The sequence below is a fragment of the Plecotus auritus genome (assembly GCF_963455305.1).
Source record: "Plecotus auritus genome assembly, chromosome: 4".
NCBI lineage: Eukaryota > Metazoa > Chordata > Mammalia > Chiroptera > Vespertilionidae > Plecotus > Plecotus auritus.
In genome coordinates, this window is record NC_137775.1 from 86,796,974 (window position 1) to 86,817,693 (window position 20,720).

At 38.6% G+C, this 20,720-nt stretch overlaps 1 protein-coding gene across 2 annotated transcripts in view; it reads right to left on the reverse strand.

Moving 5' to 3' along the window:
* CD2AP (CD2 associated protein) overlaps positions 1 to 20,720 on the reverse strand; it is a 119,798-nt gene that overhangs the window by 51,732 nt on the left and 47,346 nt on the right. For both annotated transcript variants that reach the window (XM_080666984.1, XM_080666983.1), the window contains exons 4-6: positions 11,946 to 12,046; positions 8,921 to 9,041; positions 2,763 to 2,950 (exon numbers count right to left, since the gene is read on the reverse strand). In XM_080666984.1, the coding sequence (XP_080523110.1) occupies positions 2,763 to 2,950; positions 8,921 to 9,041; positions 11,946 to 12,046 (410 nt within the window). The remainder of the gene's footprint in view (positions 1 to 2,762; positions 2,951 to 8,920; positions 9,042 to 11,945; positions 12,047 to 20,720) is intronic.

The window sequence follows — 20,720 nt, forward strand, 5'->3', positions numbered from 1 at the left end:
CCCCCACACAGCTCTGAGACCAATACAGCAGTTGTGCATGAAGGTTCTTTTTCAGAACTTTTTGTGAAATATCTAGAAGCAAAATTTCATTCAGCTTTTCCAACAGCAAAACACTCCGCTTTGTGATATGAAGCCTTGAGATTCAACAGGAAAGACAAAACAAGCTAAAAATTTGCCACTATTCAACCATCCTGAGGAGCCACACCCCAAAACAGGTGTAAATCCCTGTTCCACAGCCATTTCTCTTATTAATCCACCTGGACCTGCAACTGGTGGTCCTGGGCATCATCTTCTAAATGCCATTGCTAATGTTTTGCACACATATTCACCTTTACTACTCCCACCTGACAAGAGTGTTCAAGTTGTCCTGAAAGACCTTCCAAAGCAAAACAGACGATTCTCAAGCGAAGGATAAAATGGAACTATGAAACAGTGGCCTTTAGGGAAAAGGCACATATTTATTTTTGCAGTTTTACTTTGTTTAATAAAAATATTCTTAATAATTAAAAAACGTTAGTGTCATCATTAATCAAATGAAGTGTTTCAATATAATCCTAAACTGTAGAGTTGGGAAGAGGCCCCATATCATCTATTCTAATGGCTCTCCAATGCAGACATTGCCTCTCCAACATTCCTAGTTGTTATGGCTACAGCACCATTCCAAAATCCACAAGAATTCCAATCTTTATCTTGAAAACCAAGAATCAATTAGGCCCCATAATCTTAAGGCTAGAAGTCTCATAGCTAAGAGAAGATAAGATACAAAATACAAGTTTTCTTTCTTGAACCCAAATTACAATTACATGAGAAAATATGTAGCAAGCTAAGGAAGAAAAAAAAAAGTTGAAACTAAACATGTTAGGAGAAAACTTAAATATATATTTCACCAACCAAAACAGTCTTAAAGTGAAATACAGCTAAACAAGGCAAGTAAATACTGAAATATTTTAAACTCTTAAGAGTTAAATAAAGACATACAACTGAGAACTAAAAAGGAAACAATGCTGTAAACATCACGGGAAAGCCTCCTATCTGAAACAAGTACTTGATCTGAAGCTCCCAGATATTAATTAACACCAGGAACAACAGCTTTGAAATAAATGACCTTCAGATTGTAGCTATTTTCACCAAAAAAATAAAGATTTAGTTTTAAATCTCTTATTAGAGCTTATAATGTACTAGTGACCTGGTGCACGAAATTCATGCACATTAAAAGAGGATTAATTAGAGGAAACAATTTAATATTGCTATTTGCCCTTTCTCTATAATAGAAGTGTCAGAGATGAAAGAAAATTAGTAAAATGTATATGAAAACCTTCCTCCTGTCAGAGTCTGGGGCTCACCACAGGACCCAGAGTCAAGTCCCCGCCCACGCACATGCACCTCAAAATCGCGTGAGACCCAGACGCGGCCCCCCCCCCCCCATTGGGCTAGATCCAAACCCGGCCAGTTCCACCCTTGTCAAGCCCTGCCGGGAAGGGGGTGTAGCCTCAGGTCCCCTGGCCGGGTGCCAGGACGGGGGGGTGTGGCCTGAGGTCCCCCAGCCCAGACCGGGGTGGGGGGCATGCCTTGAGGTCCTCCATCAAGCCCCACCAGGTGGGGGACATGGCTTGAGATCCCCTGTCAAGCCCTGCTGGGTGAGGGGCATGGCCTGAGGTCCCTGTCAAATGGGGGGGGGGGGTGCAGCCTCAGGTTTCCCGGCCCAGCACCGGGAGGGGGGGCACAGCCTCAGGTCCTCTGTCAAGCCCCACTGGCAGGGGGACGCAGCCTCAGGTCCCCTGTCAAGCCCCGCTGGGCGGGGGCGCGGCCTGAGTTCCCCCGACCCAGCACTGGGAGTGCATCTTGAGGTCCCCCGTCAAGCCCCACTGGGTGGGGGGCACGGCCTGAGGTCCCCTGTCAAGCCCAGCCAGGCAGGGGTCACAGCCTCAGGTCCCCTGGCCCGGTGCTGGGGTGAGGGGTGAGGCCTGAGTTCTCCTGTCAAACCCCACCTGGTGGGAGGCGTGGCCTGAGGTCTCAGGGCCTGGCGCTGGGGCAGGGGGAGTAGCCTGAGGTCCCCTAACCCAGCACCAGGACAGGAAGTGCACCTTGAGGTCCCCAGTCAAACCCTGCCAGGTTGGGGGCGCAGCCTGAGGTCCCCTGTCAAACCCTGCCGGGTCAGGGACACAGCCTGAGGTCCCCTGTCAAGCCCCACGGTGGCGGGGGAGGGCGTAGCCTCAGGTCCCTGCTGATTGCTCGTTAAGGCTCCTTATGGGAACTTGGCCTCAGCTGTGGGTGCAGCCATCTTTGTGACGGAGTGATGGTCAATTAGCATATCCCCTCTTTATTAGATACGATGGTACATTCACTTTGACCTATTTTACAATGCCAGAGAAAAATTAAGCAGTGCCTAATACACTTCCTATCTCATTTTAAAGCCATTTTAAAATGGTCCATTTGAGGCCTACTTCAAATTAAATATATAATTTTAGTTTTAAAAGGAAATGAAAGACCTGCCTTTTCTATTTTTAAACTGTGATAACTAAAACTCTAAGGCTTCCACTAAGCAGAGTTTGTGTTAAATTTACCACAAAACATTCTAATTTTATAAAAATCAAATGTAAACATTAATCACTGTAAACTTGAAGAGTCTCTCAGTCTTCTTAACTAATGACCAGCGATCTCAAAAAAAACCATTTATGAGTTGCAAAGTGATTTTTACATTTTTAAAAATGCTTAATGAGAGAAATGATGATATTAATCTAAGTAAAGTTTATCGATATTACCTTTTCTGATTTTTTCTCTTCTGTTTCACTACTGGATGCTCTTGTCCTAAGTTTCACAGAGCCTTCTTTAAAAATATCTCCAAATCCAATCCCTCGAATTTTCTTTGGCTGTGTCACTGATCCAGGCGAAGTTTCATTCCCAGTCCCCTGAGACGGGAAAGACAAGGTGGGCCCAGTCCAAACAGTTTCTGAAAGAATAATTCGTTTTTGAAGAATGACATGAAAATCTTGATACTCCCCTTCCATAGTGTTTACATTCTATGCCTCCTAATAAAAAATGTCCAATAAAAATAATAAATTAAATTACTGAGTACTAACATATTCAAAAGAGTAAGATGTACTTTATCCAGATATTTTTCTGGATGTTGTGTGAAACAATGACAATTTAGGTATTTTCAATTAGTGAAATGCTAATTAAGAAATCCAAGAAATCATAATATATAAAATCCTTAACAAGAGCATGTCAAATTTACAAATGTGCCCAGCTGGTGTGGCTCAGTGGTTGAGCATTAACCCATGAACCAGGAGGTCAGGGTTCGATTGCCAGGCAGGGCACATGTCGGAGTTATGGGCTCAATCCCCAGGGTGGGGTGTGCAGGAGGCAGCCAATCAATGATTCTCTCTCACCATTAATGTTCCTATCTCTCTCTCCCTCTCCCTTCCTCTCTGAAATCAACAAAAATATATATTTTTTTAAATTTACAGCTTTGGGCAAAGATATGAAATGTAAGACTGAAGCATTAAAAGAGATAAAGTTAATCATTTTTAAAAGTTGTATTACTCAATCTAATCAAAGTTAGGGTAAGTTTCCAAATACAAAAACTGGTAATACTAGAAAATTTTTATCTTAAAAAGTCAACAGTTCAAGATCTGTCCTTTTAACTCATGGATAAAGTAATGTAAGTCCATGAAATTTTACATTATAATGGTAAAAATATTAAAGAAAGCCTAATGTTATATGGGTAAGAAAGTTGTTTCTACATGCTTCCTCAGTAGCAAAGGTTCTTATTCAGAGGCCTCAATGAGTCCATGACCAATCCCAAGGAAAACTGTGTGGGTATTTTTTCAGTTCATTTTTCTGGGTAAAAGCACTCATAACAGATTCTCAAAGGGCCTTATAATCTAAGAAATTAAGTTCTAAAGTAAATCATCAAAGAAAATTCAAGAATCATTTCCCTAAAAATCTGTGATTATCAGCTCATTGATATTTAACAGTAAGAAAGAAATGAGTAATAATTAAAATGGTAGTACCATTTATTCCTGGCTTAATCTGTACCAGGCACTTTCTAAGCACTATACATGAATTATATCTAATTTGTATAACTACCCATAGGCTTAACATTAGCACTATTACTCCTCATTTTGAAAATAAGTAAACTAGGCAAAGAGATGTTAAGAACTTTGCCAAGGCCACGGTAACAAAGCCAACATTTGAATGTAATTCTAGATGACCCCAAAACCATTTTAAACATTTTAGTATAATGATTCAATAAAAAAGCTTCTTGAGCCCAAAACCTGGTAGCCACTGGCTCTTCCTTCTCAATCATTTACATTTCCCATCATTACACGGTGAAGTTCTTTATATCACCTATTTAGCTCCTATTCTACCCATGTTTCTTCATTCCTATGATCACTCCTCTAGTTTAAGCTGATACTATTTCTACCTTAATTATCAAAACATTCTCAGCTAATCTCCTTATCTAGTCTTTACTCTTCTCTAAATCACTTTCAACAATGCAACCAAACCAATTTATCTAAAAACAATCTAATCATTTCACTCTTGGTGCCTGGATTTAGCATTTTTGCAATGCTTTCTTAAACCTGACCCAATAATTTCTCCAGCCTCAACCATCACCACATACAACTATATACTCTACAATCCCTCTGATTTAAATCTCTTTCAGGATCTTGAAAATACTATGCTCTTTCTTTATCCTCTGACACAAACTTGCCTAGGGATCTCCCACCTATTTTGGGATCTCAATCTGTAACTTCCTCTAGGGCACATTCTCTCATATCCTGCTAAATTTGGTTTCTCTAACATACATCTATAGCACCCTAAAGTTTCCTGTCACAAACATTTCTCAGGTGGAATTATAATCACTTGTTTAAGTCTTTTCTTTCCCAAAGGACCAAAAGCTTCAAAGAGAAGAATCATGCCTATGTTGCTCACTACTGTATTCTCAGAACCTTGCATAATATGCTCACCAATAAGCACTCAATATATTGAATAAACAAATATATGAATTTTGAATTAATTAAATAGTAGTATTTATATTAGGAATTTTCCTTCACCGGCTTTGACTTTCAAATTTAGATTTAAGAATACATTGACTCCATGGGAAATGCCACTGATATCACTGCCCATAACTTGCATAGGAATAAAAGTACATGAGAAGACAATTCTACAGGCATGATTTTTTTAAATTAAAAGACAACAGGCAAACAAAAGCGATAAAATAGTGAGAATCATCTAATATCCATACCCTCACATGTTAAAATAGCATAGTGAATTAAAAAGATCAGAACAGAATTCCAATTGTGATTTTTACCACTCCATGGATAAATTATCTCAGAGTTACAATATCTTCACCTTTAAAACAGGAGTGAACTAATCTTCTCCAAAGTCATGAGACTTTAACATGACAAAGTGTTTGAAAAGTTCTCTGTAAACCACAAAAGACCAATCATTCATTGAGCTATCAATGTGCCAATATTCTAGAAACTGGGTATGCAGCAATAAACAAAACAAAATGTATATTTAACACAGGGGCAGGCAGACAATAAGAAAATTAATAAGGACCAATAACAAATATTATCAAAGATCAAAGAAGAAAAGGAAATTAGAGTGGAGGATGGGAGCTTTTGGCTGTTTTACCCAGAGCTATCAGAAAAGGCCTAATTGAAAAGGTAACTTCTGAGCAGACTACTGAAATCAGACCAAAAGCCATAAGGAGATCTCAAAGAACATTCCCAAAGATATACAGCAAGTACAAAGGCTGTGAGACCAAAATGTTCCTGACTTCTTAAAATGCGTAACTACTAGAGGTGAGCACTTGAACGTTCAGAAGGGAAGTAATGGCAAATAACAGGCCGTTACAACTATACAGCAAAATAAAACTTACACCAGGGTAGCAGCAGTGGAGATGGTAAATGAAAACAGATTCTGCACATTTATTTAGTAGGTGACAAGTATGACAAGTAGAGTGTGAGATTAAAAAGAAGAGTAAAAGGTGAATCCAAGTCTTTGGTCTAAGTAAAAGAGAGATGGAGTTGTCATTAACTTGGATAAAAAAGACTGTATAGAGCAGATTTGGGTGCCAAGAAAAGAACAGATGACCAGTTTTGACTATCTTAAGTTTAAGATACTTATTGGATATAAATGGAGATTTTGATAGATTTAGGATGGGGAAAAGATTATACAAGGGAGAAAAATTCCAGCAGATATAGTCACGGGCTTTATAGCTTAAGGGGGAAAATTGAAAGCAAGTGTTAGCAAATAAGTGGAATCCATAAGGGCACTCTAAAAAAAAAAAAGGTTACATATATTCATTATAAAAATGGAAGTATAACACTTCCCTTGAGAATTTAATTTTCATGAAAATACTAAAAAAGATTTTTATCTTGAGATTTTATATAGAAACCAATCAGAACAGAACAAATTATGAATTTACCACATTCCTATAAAAATGTAATAGTGGCTCTTGTAACTTTTATTCTATGGTCCTTCAATAAAATCTGAGGGTATAAAAATAAATTACCGTGAAGGATCAGGAAATATTGTCTAGCTTTTGTTTAGAATCAGAATTATCTCCTTAGCATGACAGCCAGAGTTTAACTGGTGAAACCAAGAACGTTACCCCATTTATTTCAGTTTATTGATTAAAAGAACAGAAGAGCTCTACTAAATGAAAAGAGGGTAAGGAGAAACTATGTAAAATAATCAAATTGTGGTGGATATGGCATTACAATACTATAAGTAAAAAATAACATTTCATAATATATAGTCGACTATAATTCCTATAACAGCTACTAGAATACACACTACTACCTAAAAAGACTGTCAAAATACAAATTATAAACAGAGGATATTACACTTTGTTAGGACACAGGAAGAGTGAAGGTCAATTCTTTAATGAATAAGATCAAACTCTTAAATTAAAACTTAAAGGATTATATACTTTTATCACTAAAGTTCTAAAATATTTATAGCACACTCACTTCCTGACATTTAAATCAATATTCAAACAAATACTCTCTGCCTAAAACTTAAGTTTAAAAAAAAAGGAATTATAGTGCACTTAAACCGCTGACTTACCACCCCATAATCACAAAGCTCCACATTTAGAATGCTTGTTATTGTAAACAGGTTAAACAAGCAAGGAAGTGTATTTTTAACAGATATAACTGCAAGGTTACTAAAATTCAAATAAGGCTAAACAATGCGAGAAAAATGCCCAAAATATTTACAATTATTTACATCCAAATTTAAATTTGATTTCTTTTGCTAGTGGTCCCACATGAACTTTAAATTTTGTACATATTTTAAGGGCTCAATTTATATAGCATTATAAAAATCATTTCATGGTAAGTTTTAATACCAAATTCTAATGTTAAGAACAAATATCAGAGAACCCAATACCTATAAAACATAAGAAATACCAATATGGAACAGAAGTAAATCAGGGGACAGTCTGCTAAGGAGTAAGTGTACCATTAAATTTAAGCCAGATGTTTTCAGTGCTTGTTTGTTCTCTAATGGTTACTATACATCCTTAAAACATAAGTTTTAACTTCAGAACTGGTACCAAACATTCCCAAATAAGTGTAACATAAAATACTAAGTCTATTTGTTATGACTCCTCTATTTATTCCTAACTCAATGATTTTCTATCTTTCAATGGAATCAGTATCTGCACTGAAGACTAACTTCAGCATCTTTGACTTGAGGAATTTCTAAAATTGTGGTAGGATATTTGCAAAATCAGATCAAAACTGTATGTAAAGCCTGGCCAGGGTGGCTCAGTGGTTGAGCATCCACCAATGAACCAGGAGGTCATGGTTTGATTCATCCATCAGGGCACATACTTGGGTTACAGGCTTGATCACCAATGAGGGGCATGCAGGAGGCAGGCAATCAATGATTCTCTCTTTTCATTGATGTTTCTTTCTCTCCCTCTCCCTTCCTCTCTAAAATCAATAAAAGTATGTATTTAAAAAAACTGTATGTAAGCATATCTTAAGTGGGAAGAAATACGATAACATAAGTATTATCACTTCAAAATCAGAGTACAGTACTACAGGTTTACTTCAGGCTAAAGCAGACATCAGAGGAAAAAAACATTAAGTTATTTTGCCTACTTAGCTCATTTTGAGACCCTGTCATAAGTTGTTGTTGGTGGGGTTTTTTCTTAAAGTAGATAAACCAAAACTCACAGCTCAAATGTAAGAAGAGAGTTTCAAAAAATCCTATATAATAAAGAGGGAATATGCAAATTGACCATCACTCCAACACACAAGATGGCCACCACAAGATGGCCAGCAGGGGAGGGCAGTTGTACGCGATCAGGCCAGCAGGAGAGGGCAGGTGGAAGGGACCAGGCCTGCAGGGGAGGGCAGTTAGGGGTGAGCGGGCCAGCAGAGGAGGGCAGTTGGGGGCGACCAGGCCTGTAGGGGAGGAGAGGTGGGGGGGAATGGACCTGCAGGGGAGGACATCTGAGGGGGACCCAGGCCTGCAGGGGAGGGCAGTTGGGTGGGACCGGGCCTGCCGAGGAGGGCAGTTGGGGGTGACCAGGCCTGCAGGGGAGGGCAGGTAGGGGTGACTGGGCCAGCAGGGGAGGGCAGTTGGGGGCAATTGGGCCAGCAGAGGAGCAGTTAGGCGTCAAACAGGCTGGCAGGGGAGTGGTTAGGGGGTGATCAGGCTGGCAGGCAGAAGTGGTTAGGGGCAATCAGGCAGGCAAGCAGTTGGGAGCCAGCAGTCCTGGATTGTGAGAGGGTAGTCGGACATCCCTGAGGGGTCCCAGATTGGAGAGGGTGCAGGCTGGGCTGAGGGACACCCCTGCACCTCCCATGCACAAATTTTGTGCACGGGGCCTCCAGTATAAACACTAGGTGATATATAAGTTTATTTAAATCTATTAAACATTTTTAGAGTTTACCTGAATCCTCCTGGGCTTCATGAGTTTCACCATCATCTGTTATCTCTAATTCTTTCACAAAATTTGAGGGAAACAGTCCCAACTTATTGTTCAGGGTTCCACTCCACCAGCCTTCTTCTACCTGAAAGAGTTCACAACTCAAAAATTTTAAAAAAATTTTCTCCTAAATGAAAATCTTCCCCCTATGGGAAAATTTAAGCTATAGAAGTGAATGAGCACAAAGTTAGTAATGCAAAATAATTCCTTTAAACCTATAAAAAAATACAAGGGGAAAATATATTTAAGTAGATTAAATCTAAATGGATTGGGTTAACCATATCAATAGCACTTTGAAACATTTGCTATGAGAACTTGTAATTGTAATCTATAAAGAAGTAATTTTCATGAAAGTTATCAGATAACCAAGAATAATGTATTAATAGCAAGAAAATAGTTTTCTTCTGGAATGTTACTCTTTTAAAGACTACTGAGCCTTGGTTTGTAATTATGACATAATATTTAAGTATTTGTAAATTTTTGATTTGGAAAAAGTTTGATGAATATTAGAATATACCCTCCTAATTGACAGATGAAATTCCTCAGCCTTTTACTTGAATAGCAAGTCTTAACCCAAGTATGAAAAAGAATCATTTACTTTTAAAAAGTCAAGATTTCAGGCTCTACTAATCACTCCCTCCACCACAACCAAAAATATCTTCAGAAATCAAACTCTTTAGAAAAATTTATATTCACTAACAAGGATACTAAATTTTCATGAAGTTACTTAATAGTATTTTTTTCAGGTTAATTTTTAATGTTATGCATAGGAACACATTAAAGGGAATATCACTAGTAAAATCAATCCTTTATTAGATTTTGAAACAAGCTGTTTGGTTAAAGTGAACCCTTTTCTTTACTATAATTAGATTTTTTAAAAAGACTAGAAAAAAATACCAACAATAAAGGCACTTGATTCTGTTGATGAATAATTTTGAGTAGCCGATCTCTTTATCTGGTTGGAGGAGTGAGTGCTGAAAGATTAACTTGACATCCCTGCTCGAAGGTATCCATAGACCCAAAAGAAGGGACAGTTTGGCTTGGTGCATTATAACTACAAGGTACTAAGAGGCACATAAGGAGAAGAAAACGCTCAGAAATAAACTAAAATCTAAAACCTGAGCATTTTCAGGGGGACTCAATTGTGAAAGTAGACCAAACTGAACAGGCACAACAAAGAGGAAAACATAAAAAACTTACCTACACCTGGAATCCCAAATTGGCAGCAACTGGGTAGTTAGGTAAATAACCCTATAATAATTCCTATTAATTAAGGAATTCTTAAGAGGTAGGTAGTATGGTGGTAAAGAACACTGATTCAAAAACAGACTGTGTGGATTCAGATTCCAGCTCCTCTGCATGCCAGGCATATGAACTTGGGCAAAGATGCCTGAAACAAGATCTACCCCATATGCTCACCTACAAAATAAACTGGACACACTCTTCCCACCAAGAAGTGGTGGCCTTTGTCCCCACCCCCTTCAATCTTGCTTGTAACCAACAGAATGTGGTGAAAGTTAGATTATAAAAGGTTATGTTTGCTGAAATGCTTACACTTTAAGAGCTCTGAAATGCTATGTAATAAGTCCAACTATCGTGAGACCTCCCCCGGCTACAGTAAAAAAGCCAAGCCTGATGGAGAAGCTACATAAAGGCTCTCCATAGGCAGTCCTAACCTTCAAGTTTTCTAAGCACCAGACATGAGAGTGAAGAGGCCTTCTCATGATTCCATAAGCACTCAACCTTGAATCTTTCCAGGAGGCCCCAAGACATCAAAGAACAGACACAAGTCATCCTTAGTGCCCTATCTGAATTCCAGACCCACACACACATGAACCTGTCTTTACCACAACAGTAAATGGAACAGCCAATCACTTATCTTCTATGACTCAATCTCTTCATATGTAAAACTGGGATAAAAATTCCTATCTCTAGGTTGTTTAAAAATGTAAAGGAAATAATACATATGAAACATTTTTTCAGGCATAATATAGGTTCAATAAATATTATCATTGCCAACTAGTAGAAATAAAACAGAATTGCCCTTTGTATAAATACACTAAACTTAACATAAACCTAAGTGATAAGCTACATTACATGTTAGGACACAATATCAATCCCTGTGGCACTATATGATATGAAAACATATACTCTGAAAATGAGAATTTCAACTGCCAAGTAAAACTTTAATATTCCTTTAATGGTAAAAGCAGAGATGTGAAATTATTATTTTTGTTGTTGTCATTAAACCTCCCCTGAGGATATTTTTCCACTGAATTTTTGTGGAAGGAAGGGAGAAGAGACAGAGAGAGAAACATCGATGTTAGACACATCAACTGGTTGCCTCCCGCACATGCCCCTGACCAGGGCCAAGGATAGAGCCTGCAACCGAGGTACGTGCCCTTGACCAGAATCCAACCTGGGACCCTTACGTCCGAGGGCCAAGGCTCTATGCACTGAGCCAAACTGGCTAGGGCTAAAATATTTTTAAATATCATTCTAAAACATTAAAATGAGGGAAACATGTTTTTGGGCAATATTTCAATGTGATAATTCAAACAATGCAAAGCTTTTTGAAGATTCTACTTTAGTATTCCTTTGGTGTGTAAAAGGCAAAATTCCTTCTATTTTACTGCTTTGTTCCTAAAGTGAATTCAGAATCAAAGGAAAGGTTTATTTATATTCTGAACCACTCATATTACATTAATTTTTAGTTTAACAAGGTTTTGACTTCCTAAAGTCAACAAACAGTACACAAACATTAGATATAGCAAGGATGAGTGAAATTTTATTTCTACATATAAGACAATGAGATATTAAGTCATTAAAGATTCATTTTGAAGTCTGTATCTTAAAATTTTTATTAAAAAAGAAAACCAATAAACTTGCAAAAAACCGAAACAAAAAATTAATACCCTTACAAAGCATTTTTCTGATACCCAGAGCATCAATTCCTATTGCTGCTTTATCTCTAACACGTTTTCCTTACCTCGTCATTAATATCAATAATATCTCCCACTTTCAACTCCAGTTCATCATCATTTTGTGGAATGTACTCAAAGAGAACCTTACATTGCCGCTTCTTGATCTCTAAAAAAAGTAACATTAAAAAAATTAGGTTAGAAAGATCATTAAAATAAGCAATAGTACCTTTATTTACATACTATGTTCATTGTTAGAGTATTTATATACGCCAGCCTTGGGCAAACTACGGCCCGCGGGCCAAATCCGGTTGTTCTATCCGGTTCTCTTGCTCTCCCCTCCACTCCTTTACTTTGAATTTATATTAGTTCACACACACACTCCATCCATGCTTTTGTTCCAGCCCTCCGGTCCAGTTTAAGAACCCATTGTGGCCCTCGAGTCAAAAAGTTTGCCCACCCCTGATATACGCGAACAAAAACAGAACATGTAAGCATTCTAAGCAACTAACCACAATCAGTTCTTGTTGGCTTTCCACCTTGCCCCCACGCTACAATCTATTCAGCCCCAAATAAATTCAAACCAACTACAAATAATATATAAGGATCACAGCAATGAAACCATTTATACAATTGATCCCACTGATTACACGAAAGTAAAATGCCAACTGCCACTTTTGAGACTAAAAATCCTATCTAATAAAGATGGAATATGCAAATTGACCGTCACACCCTCACAAAGATGGTGGCACCCACAGCCAATCAGGAAGGAATATGCTAATTGACTGCCATGCCCTCAGAGATGGCGGCACCCAAAGCCACAATATGGCGGCGCCCAGTCACCTCAGACCTGCCGGGGCGGCAAGCGCGTGGCATGGCCGGACCCGCCCCCAGGAGGGTCTGGCTGCTCCACGTGCCTGCCTCCGGAGTCCCCCAGTCCCCTCAGACCCCAGCCACCCAGGGCCTGCCCGAAGCACAGGCAAGCTTGGGATGGCAGCTGCCCAGCCAACACCCGAGGCACAGGCAAGCCTCAGATGGCAGCTGCATAGCTGCCCAGGGTCGCCTAAGGCTCAGGTAACCAGGACCAGCCAAGGCTTGCGCTGCCAGCAGTGGCAGCAGCAGAGGTGTGATGGGGGCATCGCCTTCCCCTGATCGCCAGGTCACCTCCCACCCCTGAGGGCTCCCAGACTGTGAGAGGGGGCAGGCCAGGCTGAGGGAGCCCCCTCCAGTGCATGAATTTTCATGCACTAGGCCTCTAGTATAGATAATAAAAGACACTGTTGGCACAAAAAAAGTTTCACATGTAAGTCCTCCAAGTCAGTGATTTCCAGACTACATCCTGATCAAAGCCTAGGAATACTTAAAATGCACTAATTTAAGAGTACCTATTTAAAGAGATAAAATACACAAGTCTACAATGTACTTTATCTTCTTTAATAGCCCTCTTTTCTGACAGATAAAAATCAAACTCGTATAGGAAAAGATAAAAATAGTTTTATTTTTAGCCCAGCTGGTGTGGCTCAGTGGTGGAGCATTGACCTATGAACCAAGAGGTCACTGGTTAATTCTAGTAGGGCACATGTGGGCTCAATCCCCGGTAGCGGGCATGCAGGAGGCAGCTGATCAATGATGTTTCTCTCTCATCGATGATTTTATCCCTCCCGCTCACTTCCTCTCTCTAAAAATCATTAAAAACATATATTTTTTTAATTTTTTGCATTAGCTTTTCAAATAAAGTTCATTTATTCAGACAAGTAATGATCATTTATAACCATCCAGGTTTGTGGTTCTCAACTTCTTTTGAACTCTTAATAATTGGGAACTCAGAATCACTCCCATCTTTAAGAGTGAATCATTAAAGCAGCTATGGGTAGGTGACCAGGTATGGTTAATTAAAGGATTGCTTCTTGCTACTCAAAGAAATCAAGAGGAGGCTAAGACGTGGAAGAGTCATAATGGAAGAATTCGGAGAAATCATGAAAAACAAGTGGTAGTGCGGATGTGGAGAATAGGGAACCCTAGTACATCGCTGGTAGGAATGCAGACTGGTGCAGCCACTATGGAAAACAGTATGGAGTTTCCTCAAAAATTTAAAAATGGGACAGGCATTTGACCCAGTGGTCCTACTTCTAGAAATATATGCAAAGAAACCCGAAACCCAATCAGACAGAATACATGCACCTCTATGTTCACAGCAGCGCAATGGGCAACAATTAAGACCTGGAAACAGCCCACGTGTCCATCAGCAGATGAGTGGATAAAAAAGCTGTGGTACGTTTACACCATGAATTACTATGCTGGGGGCAAAAACGACAAAGCTGAAGCTGTACTACTTTGGGCACATCATGAGAAGGCAGTTACTTCAGCTCTCACATTCTATGTATCTATGAAATTATCAACACAAAAAGTAAATCCAATTGAACCATCAAAACAACAAAAGAACATCATAACCAACATTGTGAAGATGTGCAAAACAGACATGACAATCAGGTAGATAGAAGAATCTATAATCTCAAATAAGAAACAGTTACAACAACAAGTGCTGGTGAGGATGCAGAGGAAAAGGAACCCTCTTGCACTGCTGGTGGGAATGCAAACTGGTGCAGCCACTGTGGAAAACAGTATGGTGTTTCCTCAGAAAATTAAAAATGAAACCTCCATTTGACCCAGTAATCCCACTTCTAGGAATATATCCCAAGAAAACAGAAACACCAATCAGAAAGGATATATGCACCCCTATGTTCATAGCAGCACAATTTACAATAGCTAAGATTTGGAAACAGCCTAAGTGCCCATCAGCAGATGAGTGGATCAGAAAACTGTGGTACATCTAAACATGGAATACTATGCTGCTGTAAAAAAGAAGAAATTCTTACCATTTGCAACAGCATGGATGGAAATGGAGAGCATTATACTAAGCGAAATAAGCCAGTCAGAGAAAGATAAATATCACATGATCTCACTAATTTGTGGAATATAATGAACAACATAAACGGATGAACAAAAATAGAACAAGTGTCACAGGAGCATCGAACAGACTGTCCAACACATGAGGGAAGGCGGGGGATGAGGGAGTAAGAGAACAACCAAAGGACTTGTATGCATGCATATGAGCATAACCAATGGACACAGACAGTAGGGGGGTGAGGGCATGTGCTGGGGAAGGGGGGGGGGTGGCTGGGAAGAGGTCAATGAGGGAAAAAGGAGACTTATGTAATACTTTAAACAATAAAGAATTAAAAAAAAAAAAAAAAGAAACAGTTACATTTCAGGAATAGTTTCCCCCTTTCCTAAAGGAATGGTTCTTTTCATGACAAAACATTTTTAGCCCTGGCTAGTTTACTCAGTGGTTAGAGCATCAGCCTGCAGAATGAAGGTTCGTGGGTTCGATTCCAGTCAAGAGCACATAGCTTGGTTGCAGGATAGATCCCTGGCCCATATGGGAGGCAACCAATTGATGTGTCTCTCTCACATCGATGTTTCTCTCTGTCTCTCCACCTCCCTTCCACTCTTTCTAAAAAATAAGGAAAAAATATCCTCAGGTGAGGATAACAAGAAAAATCATTTTTAAACTTTTATAATGAGCCTAGAATTTACAGTAAAAAATCTGCAACGAGAGATGTCTGAGATTTGACTGCCTATGGTTTCTTCTAGTTTTTTATGGTTTCAGAACTTACATTTGTCTTTTATCTATTTTGAGTTTATTCTTGTGTATGGTGTAAGTTGGTGGTCTAGTTTCATTTTTATGCATGTACCTGTACAATTTCACCAGCACCATTTATTGACGAGACTGTCTTTACTCCACTGTATGCTCTTGCCTCCTTTGTCATATATTAATTGAGTGTTAATGACTTGGATTGATTTCTAGGTTCTCTGTTCTGTTCCACTGATCTATATGCCTGTTCTTGTGCCAATGCCAGGCTGTTCAGAATACAGTGGCTTTGTAGGATAACTTATGTGGTATTGTGATCCCTCTAACTTTGTTCTTTTTTTCTCAAGATTGCTGTGGCTATTCAGGGACTTTTTTGGTTCCACATAAATTTTTGGAGTATTTGTTCTAGATCTGTGAAATGTGCTGTTGGTATTTTAAGAGGGATTGCATTGAATCTATAGATTGCTTTGGATAGTGTGGACATTTCATTGATGTTAATTCTACCATTCCATGAACACAGTATATTCTTCCACTTATTTATATCTTCCTATATCTTTTTCAAACATGCTGTGTTGATAATTTCATAGATTCACAGAATGTCAGAGCTGAAGTAACTGCCTTCTCATGATGTGCCCAAAATAGTACAGCTTCAGTTTTGTCATTTTTGACCCCAGCAATGTTCAGGCTTAATTTAATCTAGGACCCACCCACATGTTCATCTTTCTGGTGGTTCAGGGTATTATACAGCTCTCCTGCAACGTATTTCAAAAGAATTGATTTAATTTTCTCTCCGCCTTTTTCACTGTCCAATTTTCATATTTGTAGATAGTAATTGGAAATATGAGAGTGTGAGTGATCTTAGTCTTGGTGTCCAATGACACATCATTTGTTGATGGTAGCCATTCTGACACACATGATGCTTCATTGTTGTTTTAATTTGCATCTTTGATGATTAGTAACTTTGAGCATTTTTTTAAATGTCACTTGGTCATCTATATGTCCTCTTTGGACAAGTGTCTATTTAGGTCCTTTGCCCATTTTTAAATTCAACTGTTTGACCCTTCAGTATGCAGGCTGACGCCCTATCCACTGAGCCAAACAAGCTAGGACTCCCTTTTCATTTTGTTGATGGTTTCTTTTGTAGTGCAGAAACTTTTTATTTTGATGTAGTACAATTTATTTCCTCTTAGTTTCCCTTGCCCTAGGACAGTGGTCGGCAAACTGCAGCTCGCGAGCCACATGCGGCTCTTTGGCCCCTTGAGTGTGACTCTTCCACAAAATACCACGGCCTGGGCGAGTCTATTTCGAAGAAGTGGCGTTAGAAGAAGTTTAAGTTTAAAAAATTTGGCTCTCAAAAGAAACTTTAATCATTGTACTGTTGATATTTGGCTCTGTTGACTAATGAGTTTGCCGACCACTGCCCTAGGAGATGGATTGGCAAACACAGTGCTGCAAGAGATGTCTGAAATTTTCCTGCCAATGGTTCCTTCTACGATTTTTATGATTTCATGACCAACATTTAAGTCTTTTCTCCATCTTGAGCTTATTCTTGTGTATGGTGTAAGTTGGTGGACTAGTTTCTTTCTTTCTTCCTTTCTTTCTTTCTTTTTTTTTTGCATGTACCTGTCCAATTTTCCCAGCATCATTTCTTGAAGAGATTATCTTTACTTCATTGTGTGCTCTTGCTTCATCAAATATTAATTGAGCATAATAGCTAGGGTCAATTTATGGGTTCTCTGTTCTGCTCCACTAATCTATATGCCTTTTCTTAGGCCAATACCAGGCTGTTTTGATTACAGTGGTTTGGTAGTATAACTTGGTATCTGGTATTGTGATTCCCTCCAACTTTGCTCTTCTTTCTTAAGATTGCTGTGGCTACTGGGAGTGTTTTTCGGTTCAGGGTAAATTTTTGGAGTATTCTCAATCTGTGAAATATGCTGTTGGTATTTGAATCAGAATTGCATTGAATCTATAGACTGCTTTGGGTAGTACGGACATTTTAATCATGTTAATTCTACTAATCCAAGAACACAGTAATTTTTCCATTAGTTTATATCTTCCTCTATCCCTTTTTTCAACAACCTGTAGTTTTCCCAATAGAGGTCTTAACCTACTTGGTTAAGTTTATTCCTAAAAATCTTTTTGTTGTTGTTGTTGCAATGGCAAATGGGATTTTTTTTAGTTTTTATTCTGAGAGCATACTATTAGTATATAAAAATGCCATCAAGTCCTTACAGGTTTGGCTCAGTGGATAGAGTGACGGCCTCCAGACTGAAGGGTCCCAGGTTCAATTCCGGTCAAGGGCATGTACCTTGGTTTTGGGCACATCCCCAATAGAGGGTGTGCAGGAGGAAGCTGATCAATCTTTCTCTCTCATCGATGTTTCTAACTCTCTATCCCTCTCCCTTCCTCTCTGTAAAAATCAATAAAATATATATATTCTTTAAAAATGCCATCGATTTCTGGGGGGAAACTTGCATCCTGCAACATTGCTAAATTCATTTATTAAATCTATAGTTTTTTGGTGAAATCTTTAGGGTTTTCTATGTAAAATACCATGTCATCTGTGAATAATGAGTTTTACTTCCTCCTTTTCAATTTAGATGCTTTTTACATTTTCTTTTTGTCTGATTGCTGTGGCCAGGACTTCCACAACCATGCTGAATAAGTGTGGTGAAAGCAGACATCCTTGTCTTGTTCCTGCTCTTAGGAGAAATGGTTTTAGTTTTTGCCTATTGAGTAGGATGTTGGCCGTAAGTTTGCCATATATGGCCTTTATTATACTGAGGTATGATCCCTCTATTCCCACTTTGCTGAGAGTTTTATCAAAAATGGGTGATGGATTTTGTCGAATGCTTTTTCTGCATCTATTGATATAATCATGTGATTTTGTCTTTCAAGTTGTTTATGTGATGTATCACATTTATTGATTTGCAAATATTGTACCAGCTTGCATCACTAGAATAAATCCCACTTGGTCATGGTGTATGATCTTTTTAATATTTGCTGGATCCAATTTGCTAACATTTTATTCAGGATTTTAGCATCTATATTTATCAGGGATATTGGCCTATAATTCTTTCTTTGTAGTGTCTTTTTCTGGTTTTGGAATTAGGATAATGTGGCCTCATAAAAAGAGCTCCCTTCACTTGGATTTTTTTAAATAGTTTGAGGAGGATAGGTATTAGTTCTTTGAATGTTTGGTAAAATTCCCCTAATGAAGCCATATGAACCAGGGCTTTTCTTTGCTAGGAGTTTTTATTATTATTATTATTATTATTACTGTTTCCCTTTCATCAGTTATTACTGGCCTACTCAGGCTTTCTGCTTCTTCTGATTCAGTTTTGGAAGATTGTATTTTTCTCAGAATTTGTCCATTTCGCCCATGTGTCCATCTTGTTGGTATATAGTTGTTCATAGTATTTTCTTACAATCCTTTATATTTCTGTGATGTCAGTTATTACTACACCTCTTTTGTTTCTGATTTTATTTGGGTCCTCTCTGTTTCTTTCTTTTTTGCCCCCTTTGATTCTTGATGAGTCTGGCTAAAGGTTCATCAATTTTATCTTTTCAAAGAACCAACTCTTCATTTCATTAATCTTTTGTGTTGTTCTTGTTTAGTCTCAATGTTATTTCCACTGTGATGTTACTATTTCCTTCCTTCTACTTACTCTGTGCTTTTCTTATTCTCTAATTCTTTAAGTTGTAGGGTTAAATACTTTTTTTTTCTTGTTTTTTGAGGTAGGCCTGTAGTGCTATAAACTTGCCTCTCAGGACTGCTTTTACTGTGTCCCAGAGATTTTGGGTTGTGTCTTCATTTGTTTCCAGGAATTTTTTTAATTTCTTTCTTGATCTCATTGGTAACCCATTCATTGTTTAATAACATGCTATTTAACCTCCATTTGTTTGAATGTTTTTGACTGTTGTTACTGTAGTTGATTTCTAATTTTATGCCATTGTGATCTGTGAAGACACCTGATATAATTTCAATTCTCTTGAACTTGTAGAGGCTTTTTTTTGTTCAAACATGTGGTCTATCTTTGAAAATGTCTCGTGAGCACTTGAGAAGAATGTATATTCTGCAGATTTGGGATGAAATGTTCTGTAAATGTCAATTACATCCATCTGATCTAGTATGTCATTTGAAGTCACTGTTGTCTTGTTGATGCTTTGTCTGGAAGATCTATCCAGTGCAGTGGGGTGTAAAAAGTCCCCTACTATGACTGTATTGCTGTGAATCTCTCCCTTAAAGTCCTCCAGAAGTTTGTTTTAAATATATTTAGGTGCATATATGTTTACCAGGGTTATATTCCCTTGGATCAATCCCTTTACTATTATGTAGTGATCTTTATTGTCTCTTCTGATGGCCTTCATTTTGAAGTCTATTTTGTCAGATATGAGTATTACTACCCGAGCTTTTTTGTTCTTTTCCATATGCATGGCACATTTTCTCATCTTGTGTGAGTCTTTTGTTCTGTTGTTCTGAGGTGAGTCTCTTGTAGACGGCATATAACTGGGTCATGTTTTTGTATCCACTTAGCTGCTCTATGTCTTTTGATTGGAGCATTTAATCCATTTACATGTAAGGCTATTATTGACTAGAGGCCCGGCGCACAAATTCATGCACCTTGACAGGAAATTAGAAGAAATAGTTTAATATCACTATTCGTCCTTTCTCTATAATAGAAGTGTCAACCAAATTCACAATGGACAATGACAGATTGAAACACATGCGTGCGATTGGTGCCAGTGAGAGCTTTATATGTATTGCGCATGCGCAAGTCAACTTAGCCTTTTATATATACAGAATATTCCCAGAGCCACCAACTGTAAATTCTCCTTACACAGCTCTAGTCCACTCTATCCTCCCTCTGCTGGAGCCCAAGGTGAGTGGCTGCACACAAAATTTTGTACACTGGCCCTTTAAGAGGGTGCCTGCATTTCTAGCCCTCTCTCCCTGGCAGATAGAAACCCCGCTGCTTTTCACAGCCAGATGTTATGCGGGCACATTTCTCAGTTCTGGTGTTCTGGGCCCATCTTGGGGTTTAGACCCCAGAGTTCTCAATAGGGAACGGCCCTGACCCCCTGCAGCTGAGATATCCCACCGAAACTTCAGCTGCTGTCTATTGAAGCCCAGCCAGCCCTCAAATGCCTCTACCCTTCCTACCAGTCTTTATGTAGTCTCCACTTT